This window comes from Vanacampus margaritifer, chromosome 11 (genome assembly GCF_051991255.1).
Source record: "Vanacampus margaritifer isolate UIUO_Vmar chromosome 11, RoL_Vmar_1.0, whole genome shotgun sequence".
NCBI lineage: Eukaryota > Metazoa > Chordata > Actinopteri > Syngnathiformes > Syngnathidae > Vanacampus > Vanacampus margaritifer.
In genome coordinates, this window is record NC_135442.1 from 1,433,357 (window position 1) to 1,451,353 (window position 17,997).

The 17,997-nt window shown below is 42.4% G+C and overlaps 1 protein-coding gene across 3 annotated transcripts in view; it reads right to left on the reverse strand.

Annotated features, from left to right (window-relative positions):
• gulp1a (GULP PTB domain containing engulfment adaptor 1a) overlaps window positions 1-17,997 on the reverse strand; it is a 33,962-nt gene that overhangs the window by 9,632 nt on the left and 6,333 nt on the right. For all 3 annotated transcript variants that reach the window (XM_077580860.1, XM_077580858.1, XM_077580859.1), the window contains exon 2: window positions 2,361-2,439. In XM_077580860.1, coding sequence (XP_077436986.1) covers window positions 2,361-2,439 — 79 coding nt within the window. The remainder of the gene's footprint in view (window positions 1-2,360; window positions 2,440-17,997) is intronic.

Genomic DNA, 17,997 nt, shown 5'->3' on the forward strand with positions numbered 1-17,997 from the left:
AAATAACAGGTTTGAGTGGACGTCTGGAGAATGTTTCCTTTTTTTTTTCTTTTTTTTGGGGGGAGAATGTTTCCTGATGTCGTGCACGGCTTTCGGTTGCAACTTCAGCACATTTCACGTTGCAAGCAAACAGTTTTGAGATATAACCAATCATTGTGCAGCACAAACGTCGCCATTTATCAGCAAGCGATAAGAGCTGCTTTATTTTCCAATTCATCCATTAGCAGCTTATCAGCGTTTACAAGCGCTCGACTCCCGCGCGGCGCTTGCTGAACTCGTTGCCAGCACTTACAAGGTGAAAACAAATCAACGGTCCCGCCCACTGCATATGCACGCCGGCAGTCACGTTGATCCGAATTAAGTGTCCGTTTGCAGATCCTTATTTGTCGTTCGTCTGAGCGATGAACTTTGACATTGCAAGCCAAACCTTTGACTTAATAATGATGAAAAAGCTCACAGATGAGACTGCGTGAGAGAGGACATCAAAGACGGGACTCAGAAACTGTCGCGAAGGTTGCGACCGTTGCAGGTTATTCAATGTAGATGCGAACTGCTTATTTCGCAGCCCTACTGCTTCCTCAAAAAATCAGTTATGACGTCTGACAGGGTGAGGGTTTAAAAGTCCTCAATCGACATGTTTCACTCCAACCTGCAATAGGGTACGGCGTGAATGGTGACCCGGGGCCACAAGATGACCACCTGAAGTTCACTGATGCTGGCCCAACCGGCTACAAATTTCACAAAGGTGGGAAATGGCCACAATTGGATTTCAAGCTGTTTTTTTGCTGTTGACTTCAATCGTAGGTCGAGCCCAAGCGTCGTGTAGCAATCAGGAGAAGACAAACAAAGGAGATGTAAGACATCCATGGGACTGTCTCCTCTGGCGCTCGAACCAATACAGCTGAGAAATGCTTCCCTCCACTAATCTGCTTTATCTTCGACATTATTCCATTCCGAGTCTGGTTTGGACTGTTTTCCGTTAGCTTTAATTTGCTGTTTGAATTGTATTCCTGCGTGGACCCTTTTGTTTACGTTGTCGGTGTCTCGTCTTTGTATTTTTCTCCCCAAGCTGGCCGGACTCCCTGCGCGCCCTCGCAATCGGCCGCCTGAATTATCTCATGTCCTTAATGATGCCTTTTGTTGAGGTCAGCCTTGCCCTTGTCTAATATTGTGCAGTCACTTTATCTTTCAGTCTTGGTAATGAATGCTTTAGGGAGCTAATTGTCGTCGGGGCAAAGAGACGCACGAAGCTCGGGTCGAGGCTGCGTCGGTCACGGCTGTCCGTCAGTTGGACGTTTTTTTCAGGGATGTTTACTTGCTTACTATTTCACTACATGTTCGTAATTATAACAAAAACAAAGTTGTTCAAGACTTCACCTAACATAAATATGTTTTTTTAAGGAAAGTTTTTTTTCTTTTCTTTTTCTATTTGACATACTAGTAGTTTTGAAGATAGATAAGACTTTGTCAACATTCCAAAGCGCACACTGTAGCGTAATACTTTCGTTAGCTGACACAAGCTCAGATTAGTGACTGCGTTTCAAATAATAATAACCAACAACGGAGTTTGATGGATATAAATGAGACAGTACTTTGTATGATGTCTCTTTTAATGAACCAAAATCTTTTTCTCTTTAATTCGATTTTCATTTGGAAGTTTAAGTCTTGATAGATGTTTAATAAACAAAAAGACCGAATCGTGTACCGTATGTTTGCTCTGACAAGGTATGGACGGGTCCAAAATGTTACTGATATATCCCCATCCACACTGATGATAACTTGCAAAGTCATTACGGAGAAGACGCGGGGGAGGTGGTGGTGGTGGTGGTTGGGTGTGGGGGGGATTGGGGGCGCGGGGGGGGGGGGGGGGGGGTTGTGAATGATGCCACCCAAAACATGATTCTAAGCCTTGTGGGCCACCTGGGCCCTGTACAATTTCTACAACGCTCTCCAAAAACGCTCCTGCCCTGATGAGTTACAGCTGAAGAGCGAGCGAAATGCAGGACAGATGGCGGCAAACGCATCAAGCTGTTTTTCCACAAAATGGAGCCCCAAATTCTCTTTGGTCTGCCCTTGGGCACGGTCACCTCAAAAACTCAACATTCCTGTTAAGTTACTCATAATCACATTGGATGTTTGTCTCTTCAGTGCCCGGTTTGTTTTCCTCGTATGAAACCGTTTTATGTTGCTTCAACATTTCATCAGTCGGGACTCAATTGTTAGTCGTGCTATGAAGAAAAATACATCAATCGTGTGGAAGAGTTAAACAAAGCAGACATGTTGTACTCATACTTCGTTTCTCCTTATTTCTGTCCGGATGAGTTTGTGCAGTTGAAACTTAATTGTCCGTGTCTGCTTACCTTTTTTCCTGTTGAAGGCACGATTCATGGTGGAAAACGAGTGGCCGCTGTTGCTCCCGAATGTCTTCAGATCTTTCGCCTGGCGAAGCAGAGGAAAAACACATTCAAGGCAAACTAACAGTCTTGTGAAAAGAGCAAAACGTTTGTCAGCTTTCCAATCTTGCGACGTGCAATTATAGAACCCGTGCACGTTTTCCTCAGAGGAACTTTGGCATTTACAACTAGACTGCCTCATATTTAACATCATCATTTTCAAAAAGGAGAGTTTTTTTTCTTTTCTTGTCATTGTAGCATTTTATTGCAAAGAGAAATGCTAGACCTGGAAAATAGTAAGCTGATGCTGATGATGAGGCTGCACAAAAGGAATTATTTATTATACTTGAAATTTTGTCTGTATACGCTTGTAAGAATGGACGTGTTTTAGTGATTCTGAACGCAAACCCCTACAACTCACAAAATGCAGCATGAATTCATGCGCTAATGATCCAGTCCAGTAGAGGAAGCTAAACCATATTTGTAATACTGTTTACTGGATAAAAACGGATCATCTACGTTACACAAACAAACCTCTTTACAGCTACTGCAAAAAATCATAATAAATATGATTTATTATGATTATATGCAGACTATTTAAGCGACCTCTTCATGTCAGAAGCTGCATCAAAGCATTCTGTATGCTCTAGCATTAAAACAAAACTTAATAAATAATTAAAAAAAATATGTTTTGGGGTTTGAATCAGTTAACTATTGCAAATCTCGTCCATCCTGGTGAAAATGAAGACGCAAACCCGCTTTCTTTCTTTTTTCCAGGCAGCAGATCTTGCTCATCGTTATGCTCCCCGCTCCCGTCTTTCCTCGCCCCGTCTTGTGCTATTTGCTCCTTGTTCTGTCCCACTGCATTTGAATGCATCTCAGTCGGCCATCGCAATACCGAGTGCAATTGAGGAGTTGATCAAATTCTCAAGTCTGCCCTGGCGTGACACGACACCCGCGTCCACCAGAACTGCAAGCTGACAAAAGGCGGCCCTTAAAACCAATATATTTACATCAATAAAAGCCAGATAACAAGACGGAGCGATGAAGCGGCCCCAATGACGACGGTGCCGGTTAAACAAGCTCCTGAAACGACAACACGGAGCCGTAAGTCACACTGACGACGGGAACGCGACAAGCTTCTCCTGACAGCCGAGCGTGATGTCGCTCGGCGTGATTGGCAGCCGCAGTGTTTGCTTTGCTTTAATAGCATCCTGTCGGCCGCAGCCTTCTCGGGAGGCCCGACGCATCCGCTGGGACGCGCACTCGCGGGCTTGACGCCACACTGACAACGTTCCAGAGTTCCTCACTCTCGGTTTACCAACTGCAGCAAAGTTGCAGCTTTAGCTCGCTTGGTTCTCCACCAGGCTGAATTATGGAAACACGGCTCAGATTGGATTTATGAAACATTTGGGTAAATAAAAGCAGAATTCCCCCCCCACTAAACACAATCTATTTTTAAACAAAATATAGAACATTTGGTACAGAAGAAATGTATATCGTAAATTTTAACATTCTTCTACTTTTTTAATTCTTCTTAGTAAGTCACAGTGTCCCATCACTGGTAAGCTATTTTTTTTATAACAGACCTGTTCAAGAAGAAGAGACTCTAATCTTTCTTTTGGTAGGTTCCATCTTCACAACACAATATTGTGTTCATTGCAAAATCAGTCAAAATCCATTAAAACAGCTGGGAGCGAAGGGGATTGCTTCAGTCAAAATGGCTGCCAGTCAATGAGTTAGTCAACTCTGCAAGTAGCCAATCAATATTGTGCCCTGCTTAAACATAACCTCAAAAAAAAAGAGTAGCTCGTTAGCGGTGGCCTCCAGTATAAGCGCTTATTAAAATCTTGACTTTTTTAAATGATGGTAAACTGGCGAACCAGTCGTCAGCGCATTCCCACTTACAAAGCAACATTTACAAAGAATTTAAGACATTTAAAAGTAGAGTAAAGAAATCAAATTGCTAAAAGAACATTAAGCACCAGAATATGATTTTTTTTTGAGGGGGGGTTATAGGAATGCTCTAAAACAGTGGTCCCCAACCACCGGGCCGCTGACCTGTACCGGGCCGTGGGCACCTTTGGACCGGGCCGCGTCGGGCCGCACAGTTGAAAGAATTAAAAAAAAACGTACTGTACTTCCGGCTAATTGATTAGCCGAGGCTTAAAAATATTTTATTTTGAAAAGTGACCAGATTCTCTCTGTTTACAACGGACTCTTGACACATGTCAAGATGCTAATTATCTCAGTCGCGTTTTGTTACCATTGTTATGGTAGTGGACTTGCGTTTGTTGTCGTAGCCTTTTATTAATCAGCCGACGAACAGCCAAGCAGGTCCGTGGTGAAAAAAAGATTGGGGACCAACTGCTCTAAAAAGACCTTAAAGGGAAAATGAACCTGGATTTAAAAGCATTTCCACTTCAGTTCTGGCGGTAGCTAAATGCTAAGCATACAATTCGTAGCTTGGGAGCCAACAAAAATGATTTGCAATACATTTCTTGGCTAAAAATATTGATTCATTGATGCATCTTAAGACTCCTCCTCACCAATTCAATAATAATTCCACAAATTATGATGAATTCTGTTTCCGTTCATCAGCAATGTTTGTTTGCCTCTTCCACTAACAAAGCGCAAAATCCGCTTCTAAATGCGAGATCTGAGCTGCTTTTTGTTGGCTCGCTTTTCCCACTGAGGCGGCCCTCAAATGGCTCACTACTTCAAGTCACAACAAAAGGTGCAAAAGAATGAAATAACCTGAGGATGGAGTTTGCATTGCTTAAGCACAATAGTTGATTGTGTCGATCTTAATGGGCTCGAGAGAACAAATATTAAAAATATTAACGGCTACATGAAAGAGTCACCCAGGCTTTATCCAAGTAGTAGTGCTTTTGTTTACATATGTCTTATGTTACTCTGTCACATGTCGACAAATAATCATATGCAGGACATATATAGCAGTTTTTGCTGACAAGCAAAATAAAAAGATCATTTTTAGAGAGAGGAAAGTACGAAACCGAAGCCCAAACAGTGACTTACCTTAGCCACGAGCAATCGACACTGGACCCATGACATCGACACGAAATCCAAACTATAACAAATAACGAGCCACTTTCACCCTCCAAACTCCACAAGTCAAAATTGACTGTTTCCAACAATTCAACTCCAGTGACTCAAACATTTGGAATTCAGCTCCAGGCCGAATGTTATTTGCAAAAAGTGACGCCCGTTTTGACTGCGTAAAGTCGTCTCCACCGCAAGCCCGAAACATACGAATCACTCCAGGTAATGAGGCCGCCTGGAGACGGCTAATTAAAAGCAACACGCAAACGCAGGTTAGCGCCCAGAGAAGAAGAAGCGGCGACTCGAATGCAGCAGACGTCGGAAGCATCAACAGTGAGCAGCGAGGTCGTGACATCATTCCGAGTGAAGGCAAAGCAACAAAGATGCTTTTGTTTTCTTTGCTCTGCGCTCACCGGGCGAAGGGACGCCGCTGAATAAGACGAGTCCAACGGGACTCTCCAGGAAAGTGTCTCAAATAAATGCAACTCTTCCAAAGACGGCACCTGAGCCGGCTCCACTTTGAAAAGCTCCTCGACTGATAGCAAATGTGTTTTTGGCAAAAGCGTGCAAACAAGAAGCAACTTACGTGCCTGGAAACGCGGGTGCAAGAGCGCAAAGGAAGCGATCCTAATGGATTTCAGCTGTTGGCCAGATGTTGGTCCGCCGAGGACTGCAGCCTGGAGAGACGGCGGCCGGGCTTTGCAAACTCGACAAGAAACGTTTGGCCAGACACGCGATACTTCACGTTGCACTTCCTCCGCCCACTGTTGGTCCAGAATTCTTTTGGAGTTCTGCATGTGCCAAAAAGAGAGACCCCCCCTTTCACGTTTCCACTACAGACGTGACCTATAAAAGCCAACATGCCAAAGGTTGCAGTCTGACCTTTTTTTTTTTCTCTCTCGACATCACACGCCAACCCCGGCAGGCAGCCTTTGAAAGAGAAACGCCACCAAAAACATTTTCTAGTGAATATCACGTTCAATCGGCTCCTTTTTAGTCTATTGTTACAACTATGACCATTTGATGACATGGCCGCTATTTTGACAAAAAAAGGACTCAAGCTAGGGAGACCGGGGCTAGTTGTCACATTGCAATTTTCTTCTCCACCAGGGGGGGCAACGAAAAAGTGGAATACTACTTTTCTTCGTATAAACGGGATTGTGTACTGTCTGAGAAGAAAATAGCACTTTATGAGCCGACATGAGTTGCAGTTATCTGTTTTGCAAAACCCAAAGTAAAAATGTTCAACTTCATCTATTTTGAAACCGGCGTCGTACATAGACAAATTCAAGGTGTTCGATTAGGCCTCTTAATGATTACATGGGTGACTTGAGCTCGGCCGGTGTGTCGCCGTGACCTGTCCTGGCTTCTCGTCTTCCTATCGATCTGCACTTTGGTGCACTTATCCCGTCGAAACCATTTAGGACCATCAGGTTACACCTTTTCATACGGCTGAGATCTTCAAATCAACAATAAAAGCAACTAGAAGCAAATGTAAGGTTGCTCAAATTGTGGCGACGTAATGCATCGTCTTATTGCTTACAGGAAGTAGACTCGATCCTGGGCCAACTTAAAGTAGGTCTAAGTCGTGGCACAGGTGGCGTTAACGCAATTTTGGCAGACAGATTCTGTGATTCGCTGATGTGTGGTGGATGCCATCCTATTTCACATATAAATATGACTGGCAAGCATCGAACCCTTTGAATCATTTTCAAACTCAATTCATTGAATGAATTCAATGTCCTGCATGGACTCCAGCGAGCGAATCTGTTAAGGTCCAGCCATGTAGATTGTGCGCCCCTCCTGTGCCAAATTCAAAAGGAATGAAAGGAGCTGTTTCGATTGGCCGGGAAGCAAGTCGGTCATGTTCACTCCCACAACGGCGCCTATTTCTAACGGAGACCGTCTCCAAAAATGCCAAAGACAACTCCACCCATGTGCACATTTAGACGGCAAAACTAGGGCCCTGTGAGATAAAACTGCGACACAATTAGCAACTAGTTAACACCGCAGTTGGGCACACTTCTTGTGTGTGTCCATCGAGGCTCAGACGCTTAGTCAGGGTTTTTGGGTGTGGCTGTGTTTTTGTTGGCGCGCATCTGCGCATGAGAGCGCATTTCAAACCTGCGAGTGTGCGGATGTGGCCTTGTCGGTTCACACTTTCGTTTGCTTGTTTTTCTTTATTCTTGTCTGTATTATTCCATATTTGTAATGTGTATGCACAGGTGTGGCCAGCCAAGCAAATGGGCGAATTCCTTGCCACATCGTCAAAAGCGCAACTCGTGGAAAAGTGGGAAAATATTTTGAATGAAAACAAAAAGTCATTTAGAGCATTTGTAGGGCTTCGTGGATTTTCAGTATTTTTTACATTAGTAGAGATTTTATGCATGAGTTAAAGTTTCTGTCTTGACTTCTTAAAGTGAATTCAAAGATTTGTATTGTTATTCCACTTTGAAGATAATAGCTGGAAAAATATACAAAGACTGTGAGCTATGTCGTATTCGATTGCGGTGATATTGCATTAAACCGATGTTTACCATTTCGGTTTGAAAAGTTTCAAAAGATTCATCATTAATGTCCTGAAATGAGTCAACTGGAACATTTGTGGGGGCTGGAATTGAGACAGAAAGAGAATCTTTGATTGTTAGCAGTGAAGCTAATAATAAAAGGTGGCAAATTCGTTCCACGGACGCCGATCCTTTCATTGCAATTCAGCTGGGGACGTTTTGATTTCAGCATGTTTACACATGTACACACATTTCCGGGTGCAATTATTTGGACTTCTTGCTGGGCGTGTGCATGTGTTTGTGGGTGGACAAGCCAATGGGAAATATCCAAGAAGGTTTGGAGCCTGCCATCTTGTCTCAATAAGAAATACGTTAAACAAGCAATCTTTTACTGACAGTTGATTAATGAAATTAATCAGTAGCCAAAGTTTTCCACAGGTAAAATCAATAGTGCATGGACTGCACAGTTTTTTTTTCTTTTGGTAGTTTCCACAAGATAATCCAATATATGATACAACGGTACACGTCTCTCAGCAGCAGGAATCTGGAGGACGTAAAAAGATGCTGCCATCAGCGGTCAAGCAAACACAACAGCGCCGCGTTTCACAGCAACAGGCTCAGACAAGAATCGTGTCCAAAATGAATGAGCTCTAAAAGCCACGGCTGGATCGGTGTCTCCCTTTTCTAAGTCAGACAATGCCTGTTTTACAACACAATGCTGTCGAGATTTTCAGTCAATTTAGGAGGCCTTCAAAATGCCTCCTCTGGGTTTTGTCATCGAAAATGTCAACATGGTAAATGCCAACTGTTTTTTCATTTAATGTGAAATGAAAAAAAATCGTTCTCCTTTTTTATCCACTCACTATGAATGAACGTAAATTAAATATATAAAATAAAAATGTATGTAAAAATATGTAAATGAAAGGAGTCTAGTAAATATGAATCCACAATGAAACGCTGCAGTTTCAAAATCAACTCATCAAGTACAAGTCAAAATTGTTGATTTGGGTTGTGGACGCAGGAACAGAGACGCCGGGTTAGCTTAGTGCTAGCTTAGTGCTAGCTTAGTGCTAGCTTATTGCTAGCTTAGTGCTAGCTAGCTGTTATGACACAATCAAAATGGATTTACTGGACCAAAGCAAGAAAAGCACCCTGGATTCTACTGTTGACCAGGATATTGTGAATGATCCTAAAAGTTGAAGTAAGCTATTTTAAATTAAAAAGGAAAACCTTTCCGTAGGTGAACATCGATACAACTTCAAATAAGTGAAAGCGTGAGACTTTGTAAAGCACTTTGGACACGTATGGTGTCGATAAAGCGCTACGTAAGTGCACAATGTTTACCGTTAAGATCAAATTGGATTTTTCATTTATGTCGCTTTTTGCGGAAAAAAAACTCAATTAGTAGCCAATACGTGTTCATTCTATAACACGACAGCAGGTTTTGGGTGCGAGTCCAAGCTGTAGGAAATGGCCAGGTGGCTGCAACTCAGCCGATTGCTGATGCTAGCTGGATGCTAGCTGGTGAAGCTGCGAGCTGGCATGAGGCATGTTGGCTGGAGGCTAAGTGGCCGATGGCTGCGAGGTTTAAACCCGCCCCCGTTGAGAGAAAATGAAACCTGGGTGAGAACAAAGGTGTTTTCACAAGTTGCTTCGACACCTCTCATCTAATCAATTCTCTTCCCTGTGGTTGGCCGCAAACCTGCTGTCACAAAATGGAGGAAGGTCGATCAAAATGCACAAAACAGCAACACAAAAGCATGTTGATGATTATTTGTTGTTGTTTATATATTTATTTATTTATATATTAGGGTGATACCTATGAAGGGGAACAAAAGACTCTTATGAAGCCTTTTTAAGCCTCCGGTTATGTTCTGGGTCAAATGGACTAGTCTAGAATAAAAACGAAAAAACATGCAAGTTTGAAATTCACCATACAGCTTAAAGCTAAAAGGCTCCCAGGCAATTTGATTTCAACAAAATGCAGCCGTTCGCAACAACAAGCAAGCATAAATGAAGAATCCAAGGTGAAGCGATCTACTGTACAGCGAAGTCGGAGAAAAAGCAAGGCAGTGATGTGGCGCCATAAATCTGTGCTTGACGTAGTCCCTGTCAAAGTGTGAGACGGAAACGGCAAAGAGCGAGCGTGATCTACTGTTTGTAGCGGGAAACTAATTGGCTTAAGTGTCAGTGCAGTTAAGAGTACAGTAGTAGTGCTGCATTCATTTGGAAAATGCAACCGCAACGCTGAAATTCAGCGCGTTTATTGTTTCGGATCTTTCTGAGGTCAGAAATTCTTGTCACAGAATATCTCGCCATTGGGGGGAGGGGTGGGGGCGACCTGACCTTTTAGTGACGCATGTAAGTGAACGTGCACTTGCGCTTTCAGCCCGTAAAGCACAAATGCGTTACAGCTAAAGGGCATCTTTCACCTCCAAAGAGCAGAATTTTGAAATTGAATGAAGAGCTTGTTGACGACTTTCGAGACCAAATTTAGTGGCGAACCCGCCAGGAAAGGGTCGCTCAGTGTCACTGGAGCTGATTGGCCGTTTGGCCTCATTCACTTGAGTCGCCGAAAAATTGGACTTGGGAGCCTGCAATCAAACATTTACTGATTGACGTTTGTTTTTGGTGAGTCAGATTTGATATTTTACATTTCGAGATTCAACTGAAAAACTTGAGTGGCAATGATTGATCTTCCCTGAAAACCTCCATCCATTTGATAATTGTTTTTTTTTTAGGGATACTGGGTTTTCGGCCAAAATTTTCAGATGATCCTGAATGCTTAAAAACTTAGCTTGACCTTTGATCAGAGGGGTCAAATCCAGGTTCAGATCATAAAAACCCTGCCACCGTTTGGCTTCTGCCACAAGTGGTCCGGGTGCGGATTGAGTCGAGGCTAAAGCCAAACTGTGGCAGGGTTTTGACTTTCTGGACCTGATTTGACACTTTTACCTTCTCTAAACTTTTCAACTGTTCAATGTTTGAACAATTGAACATTCCGAAAGTTAGAAAAGCTCAAATGAAGTTGACCTGTCAGAGGTTATAGTTCATTTTGGGCTCTTCCTGACATTTTCTCCCACCTTGATTGTGTCCACAGTTGAAAAGGCTTTCTTCATTGTACTTCAACTTTCTTTAATTCGTCCTCCGACAGAGGAAAAGTAACGCCGGCTGTCCGCGGGTTGACACAAAGTCAGAATTTACACTCGCAATCGCCTCGGATTCCCAAGCAATATAAATGCGACTTCAATCATTGTGACAAACTCGTTAATTTTGACGAAGGCTTTTGATGGCCCCCATTTACGGCCTAAATCTACTTCCATATTTCACTTCACGCCCCAAGCCACATTTCACCGTCTCTGGCAGTTGTGAATAAACTTCGAATAATGAAGCCACGACGGGCTTTATTTTCAGGTTTGTTTTGTGTTGACTTGAGTTTAATGTCCCAAAACATTTCCATCCATCGAAAACCGTTTCCCAGAAGATTGAAGTCCCGCGTGGCGGTGATGCATTTCCTGTCTTATTAGTCTGCGGTGGAAATGTTGTGTGGCAATCTGAAGCGGGTCCTCCGAGGTATAAATGTCACCGACAGGCCGATCCGTCTTTCAATTTCCAGGCGTCGCATACAAGCAAGAATAAAAAATCTCCCATCACTCCAGTTTGCAGGGCATCGCGCAGACGGCAGACGATACGAGACGGAGGTTGCGTGTGGTCAAAAAGGCTCCCATCGCGGCCGCTGTCTTTTTTTTCCCGCATTAACAAAGATGGAGTTCTCACAGCCGTCATCTGAAGCCTGAGGAGAAAACAATCGCGCACCTCCAAAGACTGATTTGCAGGCTGAGCCGAGGGGAGGCGGCCTTAACTGTTGATGTGGAGCTTTTCTTTACGATGCCTCGCGAATCTAAAGGCTCTCGTGAGTGCTGCATCCGCTGCAGGCAGCAGGAGGCAAGAAAAATCACTTAGCGTCGTCCGGCCTGCGGGAGACGAAACGAGCACTGCAGCAGGACGACTTTCTCGTGTGATTGCATTAAAGCGCATACGATCGATTGGCTTACGTGTCACATCTCAATTAACGACGTCAATTGACTTTGGCGAAATTATTCATCTGTCGGCTGATTTGAGATTTTAATATACACACAGACAGCCGCTTCATTCATACATTTTTGGGACCACGGCAATATTGAAAATAGAACGTTTTAAACGTTTTGGGGAGAAAATGAGTTCATACCGAAGCATGACGACGATGACATCGTGGCAATTTTTATATCGCAATATTGACGTTATCGTCACATCCCTAACAAGCACGCGTTTGTTCTTCTTCGTTTTTTTGTGAGACCACGTGAAATGTCTGCCTTAAAGGACTCTGGGTCCACGGTGGGACAGAATTGAATGTGCGTGATGCTCTGTGTTGACATAACACATAATATGACCAAAGCTGTTAAATGCCTGATTTTCTATTGCTGTGGAGTTTTTTTTTTACAATAGAAAATATTTGAAGATTTGAAAACTCAAGCAAGATTTAGCTACGGAGCGAATGAATAAAGATGACCAGTGTGACCCGTGTCTATCAGGCGGTTGCCAGGGTGCCGGTGAGAGCCACCTCCGTTTATCCTGCCTTTATTTCTATTGGTTTATATTTGGCGCCGAGGATTGTGGCTGTGAGGATCTTTTGCCGGCTTGGACTCACTTGGGGGTTTTCTGTTGAACGCCACCAGCCGCATGAGAGCTGACTTCATGTAGATATTTTGAAGTCAATACATTTTGCCAAAACGGAAATGCACTCTTTGTGGAAACACAAATCCCTAAGTTGCAACTGCCTACTTGCTCGCTCTTCGCAAGCTCCACATGATAGAAAATATCATGAATCTGCTCGTGTGTTAACTGGGTCAGGTGCTACTTCAAAGTTGCAGTCAGATGTTTTTTTTCTTCTTCCTCAACACACTCCAAAGAAGAGAAGTGAAGAAATCCCTGCATCTCAGTACTGAGCAGCATTTTTATTTTTTTGTGTGCGTAGGCGAGATTTATGACAAGAAGGCGTCGTGTGCACACCTCAGCAGTGCGCCTCACCTTTCAAGGGGGTTCATTGATAGCCACGTTGATTATGAGACGTCAAGCCCGATCGTCTTGCTTGCTTAATGAGTCCATCAACTTCCTCCCGAGACCATTTTTAATGAAACTATTAATCACATCATATTACGACTGGACATCTTTCAAGTAGCATTAGCTTCACGTCACGACTTGCGCGCGACCTCTGAGTGCGCCCAGTCATACGCTCCATCACAAATGCCAACAAATAAAAGGGATTTTAACAGAATTTCCCAAAAATTTTTTTTTTTTAATTTTTAGATAATCATGTTTTTCTCCTAAATTGAAACTGCGCATAGCATCAAATTGTATTTTCTGCTAAAACAGCACATTTGATTATGCCTGGTTTGTTAAAAGAAAGAGAGAAAAAAAACTGATCAGTACAAAGTGCAGTCAGAGCCATTTCCGCCTCTTCAACTGTTTTGAAAAGAAGTCCAACGGATGCTTTCTGCGGCACTCGCTTAGCGGCTAGCGGCTAGCGGCTAGCGGCTAGCTCCTAGCCTGGGAGCAGGCGCCAAATTCTACAATGTCAGCATAATTCATTCTATTTTTTTCATTTGAGTAAGAATATATTCAGTATGACGTGTTGATGCTGGCGGCAACAGTTTGAGATTGCTAAGCAAATAGCACTTTAGCTTCTTTTATTAAGTGTGAAATGATCCCAAACGCTGGACATTCTCCATCTTTAAATCACTTGTGCTTGTTGCTACGTGAGGCAGCAGTAACAGTCCATGTAGAAAAGTTATCGCCACTAAATTATGTGATATAGCGAATAATCCATAATAAAGTAGGGATAGACGATTATCGGCGCTGATATTAGGCATTTTGTCGAATTTCGGTATCGACCTTTTTTCAAAATATGGCAGCCGAAAAAAAAGTCAAGTTAAAACCATTTCAATCTCAGGGAACTCATTATTTAAATTTAAATTTAAAGATATGCTGCTGACTCTGGGAAACCTCTGAACCTTTTCTCTTTTTCGACATTAATACAAAGAAATGTGAAATTTTAAGATTTCAGGTATTTTAACATTTTGGAAAAAATAAATATTTACTGTAGAAAACTATAGAGAACTAAAGTATTTACTTATTTCCCCCAATTTTTTTTTACGTTTTTTTGACATGCTGATAACTTTGGGAGTCCCTGAATTTTTTGGGGAAATTTAAATTGAAGTCTATTGCCTAAGACAAAACAAAAAAACAAAAACATTTTGACATTTTGAAAAGTCTGAAAATGTGTTTGATAAGCAATAATGCATCTTGTATTTTTAAGAGATTTGACGCCAATATTTTTTCTCGGCTTCAAATATCGGTTATCGGCTTCCTTGACTACTAATAATCAGCATGGGTATCGGCCCTGAAAAAAACATATGGGTCCATCTCGACAATAAAGTAGGATTTAAAAAAAAATCTGTGATGCACTGAACCTGCCAAATTTGTACCGTGTTGCATTAAATTTGAGTTAAAGAATTCAATTCTGCATCCTGTCCTTGCTGCTGTGCTTTAAAATACACAATCCGGTTGCACGTTTTACCTGAATTGTGTGACTGACCCTGAAACCTGCGAGGCATAAAAGTGACTGGTCGTCCAATTAACGTGTCCGACCCCACATCCTCTCACTGATCTACTGCCAGTTATTGAAGTATAGCTGCACAATTTGACATCACAAAACACCCCCGTCGAAGAAAACAGATTCTCTATTCTCTTCTGGATTCTCTTGCTGCAGCTTTTGTTCAAATTAATCTTGCAACTAATTATTTATGATGCACAACAAATCCTGTGCGGCATGTGAGATTGTCGTGCCGAGAAGCAAATTCCGCGAGTGGGGAGCCCGCCTCCGGGGAGTCCGTATGGGGAATAAGGAAGCAATAACGGCAGAACTCGGCGTGAAGCGGAACAGGAGAGGCCGAAGGAGGTTGGAGGAAGGGAACGGAAATAGACAGAAGCAAACAAACCATCAGGAGGAACACCAGGAACTGACTGCATGGCAAGCAGTTGGATACCTCGCCATCAACAGCATCCGTTTCAGGAATTTGACCTTTTAACAACTTGTGTACGAATAGTTTTGGTCTCTGGAGTGCCTGCCCACACATCTGCTAGGAATTTAAACAACCGAGTAAATCAAAGTAATCTGCGGCCATCATTTAGATACGACATGAGCACATGATGCTCATTTGTGGCCACAAAATGCTATTTTGATGCCACAAAGTAGGCATAAAGTGTGCACAAAATACTCATTTGTATCATTGCCATCAACAATTTGGAACGTCTGGGTAAGCAAAACGAGCGCCCCTTTGCTAGAAAACAGCGATACGCAAAGTAGCTCGACCTCACAATTTCTAAAGAAGGTGTGCCCGATTTGTATTTTGTGTGTTTTTTTTTTTTTTACCTCCTTTCTAGCAACAAATGGGCATTTTGTAAGCAAACATTAGCACGTTGTGTACATATTGAGGCCACAATTTATTGGTTAATATTTCCCCCACGTGATGTCTGGTGTTTTGTAGTTACAATTCCGAAAATGTAAAAACCTCTACTATGTAAAAGCCCAAAGGTAAGCAGACCTGCAACATTAGCACATATTGCCATTACCGAGCCTCTGATAAGCAGCACTTACTCAAATGCTGATGTGGGGGCGGAGTTTAATTGTGTTTGGCAAAGCGCCAACAGTGGATTTGCTACATGCGTGTAATTTGGCAGCTTGGTGATGAAGTGCTGCCCCCACGAGTGAAAATACCTTGCTTTTTCTTTTTTTTCCCTGACTCTCTTTCTCTTTAGACTTTGGGCTGTTTAAGAAGAAGTATGCGTCTGCCTGGGTGCAACGCCTGGTTGCCATGGTAACAAGAGCACATGTCGAATGTGGTGGGTGAGGACGGCGGCGACCCGCTTGAAACGGAGTGATTTCAAATTGAGTGGGGGAGATCTCCTCGGATTCTTTCTTGTTTGTGAATGTTGTCACACCCTGGAACCCGAACCGTCATCATCACAGAGAGAAGCGCCACATCAAATGAAACGTGCACCCTTGGTATCTGCGCTAGTGAATGCGGCGTGACAGCACTAATGTGCCACGAAGATCGGGTGCTTTTGAAAAACCTTGCAGCCATTTTAAACAATCTCACTTTTTTTTTTTTTATTTTTTTTTTTAGGTAGGCTGTTGTGCTGCCGGCAAGGTTTGGTCTGCAAGTCCTGCTTCTCTTATCTGGCACTTCCAGGATGCTACATGCTGGAGCTAAGCTATACGTCTTGATTGTTCGCAGCTGGAAAAACCAAAGTGGATGCTCGAAGTATATTTGAATCAACTTTTTGCTCCTCGGCGCATTTCAGCAATCAATCCCCGTTTTTGAGGAAATGAAATTTTGTAGATGGAAACCATCTGTGAGGAGCGAAATAGACGATCTCATGTATACGTGCGAATGAACTACAGCAGCCTGACATTTATTTTCCGACCTATGAAACATTTCAGCGAGCAAACATTTGACGATGGCGACGTGTCCTTGCTACACGATATTGTGTGGACACGTCGCATCATTACAGCAACTGGTTTATTTCATCCTGTTGCCAAACTGACAGTTGAGCACACACAAGCAAGCGCATTGTTGCAACGACAAGGCCGTCCTTCATGGAACGGGTACAAAAGAATCTTATGAGTGAAAAGAAAAGAATGGCGCGCTCCTCTTTTCTAGGCGACCGCCGAGCGTCGCCATCGCAACGTCACATGACCCAACCTGACTGACCTACTGGATGCCTCAAAATAAAGATATGGTCAATCGAGAAAGACGCGACTGCTTGTGTTTGTCACAATCACACTTTTTTTTTGCTCTTGATCCTTTTACAAAACGGTGAATAATAGTTGATGACTCACACAGATCGAACCATCTCACAATTTCTAAAAAGGGAGAGTTGGCGCTGACCTGTGACGGTGTTGTAATACTTTTGGATTTTTCATTGTTGTTTTTTTTTATTCAGTTAGTTTTTAGAGCAGATTTGTTAGTTTTTTTATTAGATTCTTTTTTAAAAAATGCTGTATTTTAGTTAAGTATTATTAGTTTTAGTATTGGTATTAGTTTTATCTTTTTAGTATTCATGTTTTTTTTTAAGTGAAAAATGTTATAAAGTAAACAATTCTCAAGCAACTGTTTAAGCTTCCTTCTTTTGTATGTATGTACAGCAATAACAAAATTTTTTTTTTTTAAATGAACCATGAAAATTGATGTATAAAATTAAGCAAAACAGACAAAAACGAAGGCCATTTTCGCTATAGTTGAACTTACTTTTAGTTTGCTTTATGAATGTAAAATTTAGTTTCAGGTACTTTTTATTTGATTTGATTAACAAAAAATGTTTTTTCCATTTTAATTGTAGCTATTTTGTTCATTTTGGCGAACAATAATAACCTTGCCTTCTACCACAGCAAATCCCCTTTTTCGTAATGTTGTGAGACTTTGCAAATGAGCCTCACTCATTTCTGTGACAACGGGTTCCGACTGGCTTTGGTGAACAGGAGGACTTTGTCAAAGTACAAGCCTTGAATTCACCAAATATCGCTCCTTCAAACCAAAATGTTAGACTTCCTGTTCAGTTTAGAAAAAACACTCGTGACGAGGTCTTTTCTTCAGATATTCTTTTTTTGTAGGCAGAAAAAAAGGCTTTTTAAAATCGGCCGTGATTTTGTTCCTCATTTCTCTTTAAGCTCTGCAAAGTCAATTCCTGTCCGCTCGGTCATTGCGCATGGCAGAAATTGGTCCGTTAATACATGAACCATCACGCACACGCCAACTGACTGGTCACTTGTGTCAATCATTACGCTTAAAAGCAGCCGCGGCCTTCACGCCTGCTAAGTCAAGGATTTTCTTTCGAAAGTTGATTCCAAAGAATGATTAAGCTTATTTGGCCAAAGGCATTTTCGTCAAGTAGGCCACGGCAAAGCTTTTCAGAGGGACTGAATTGAAAAGGGT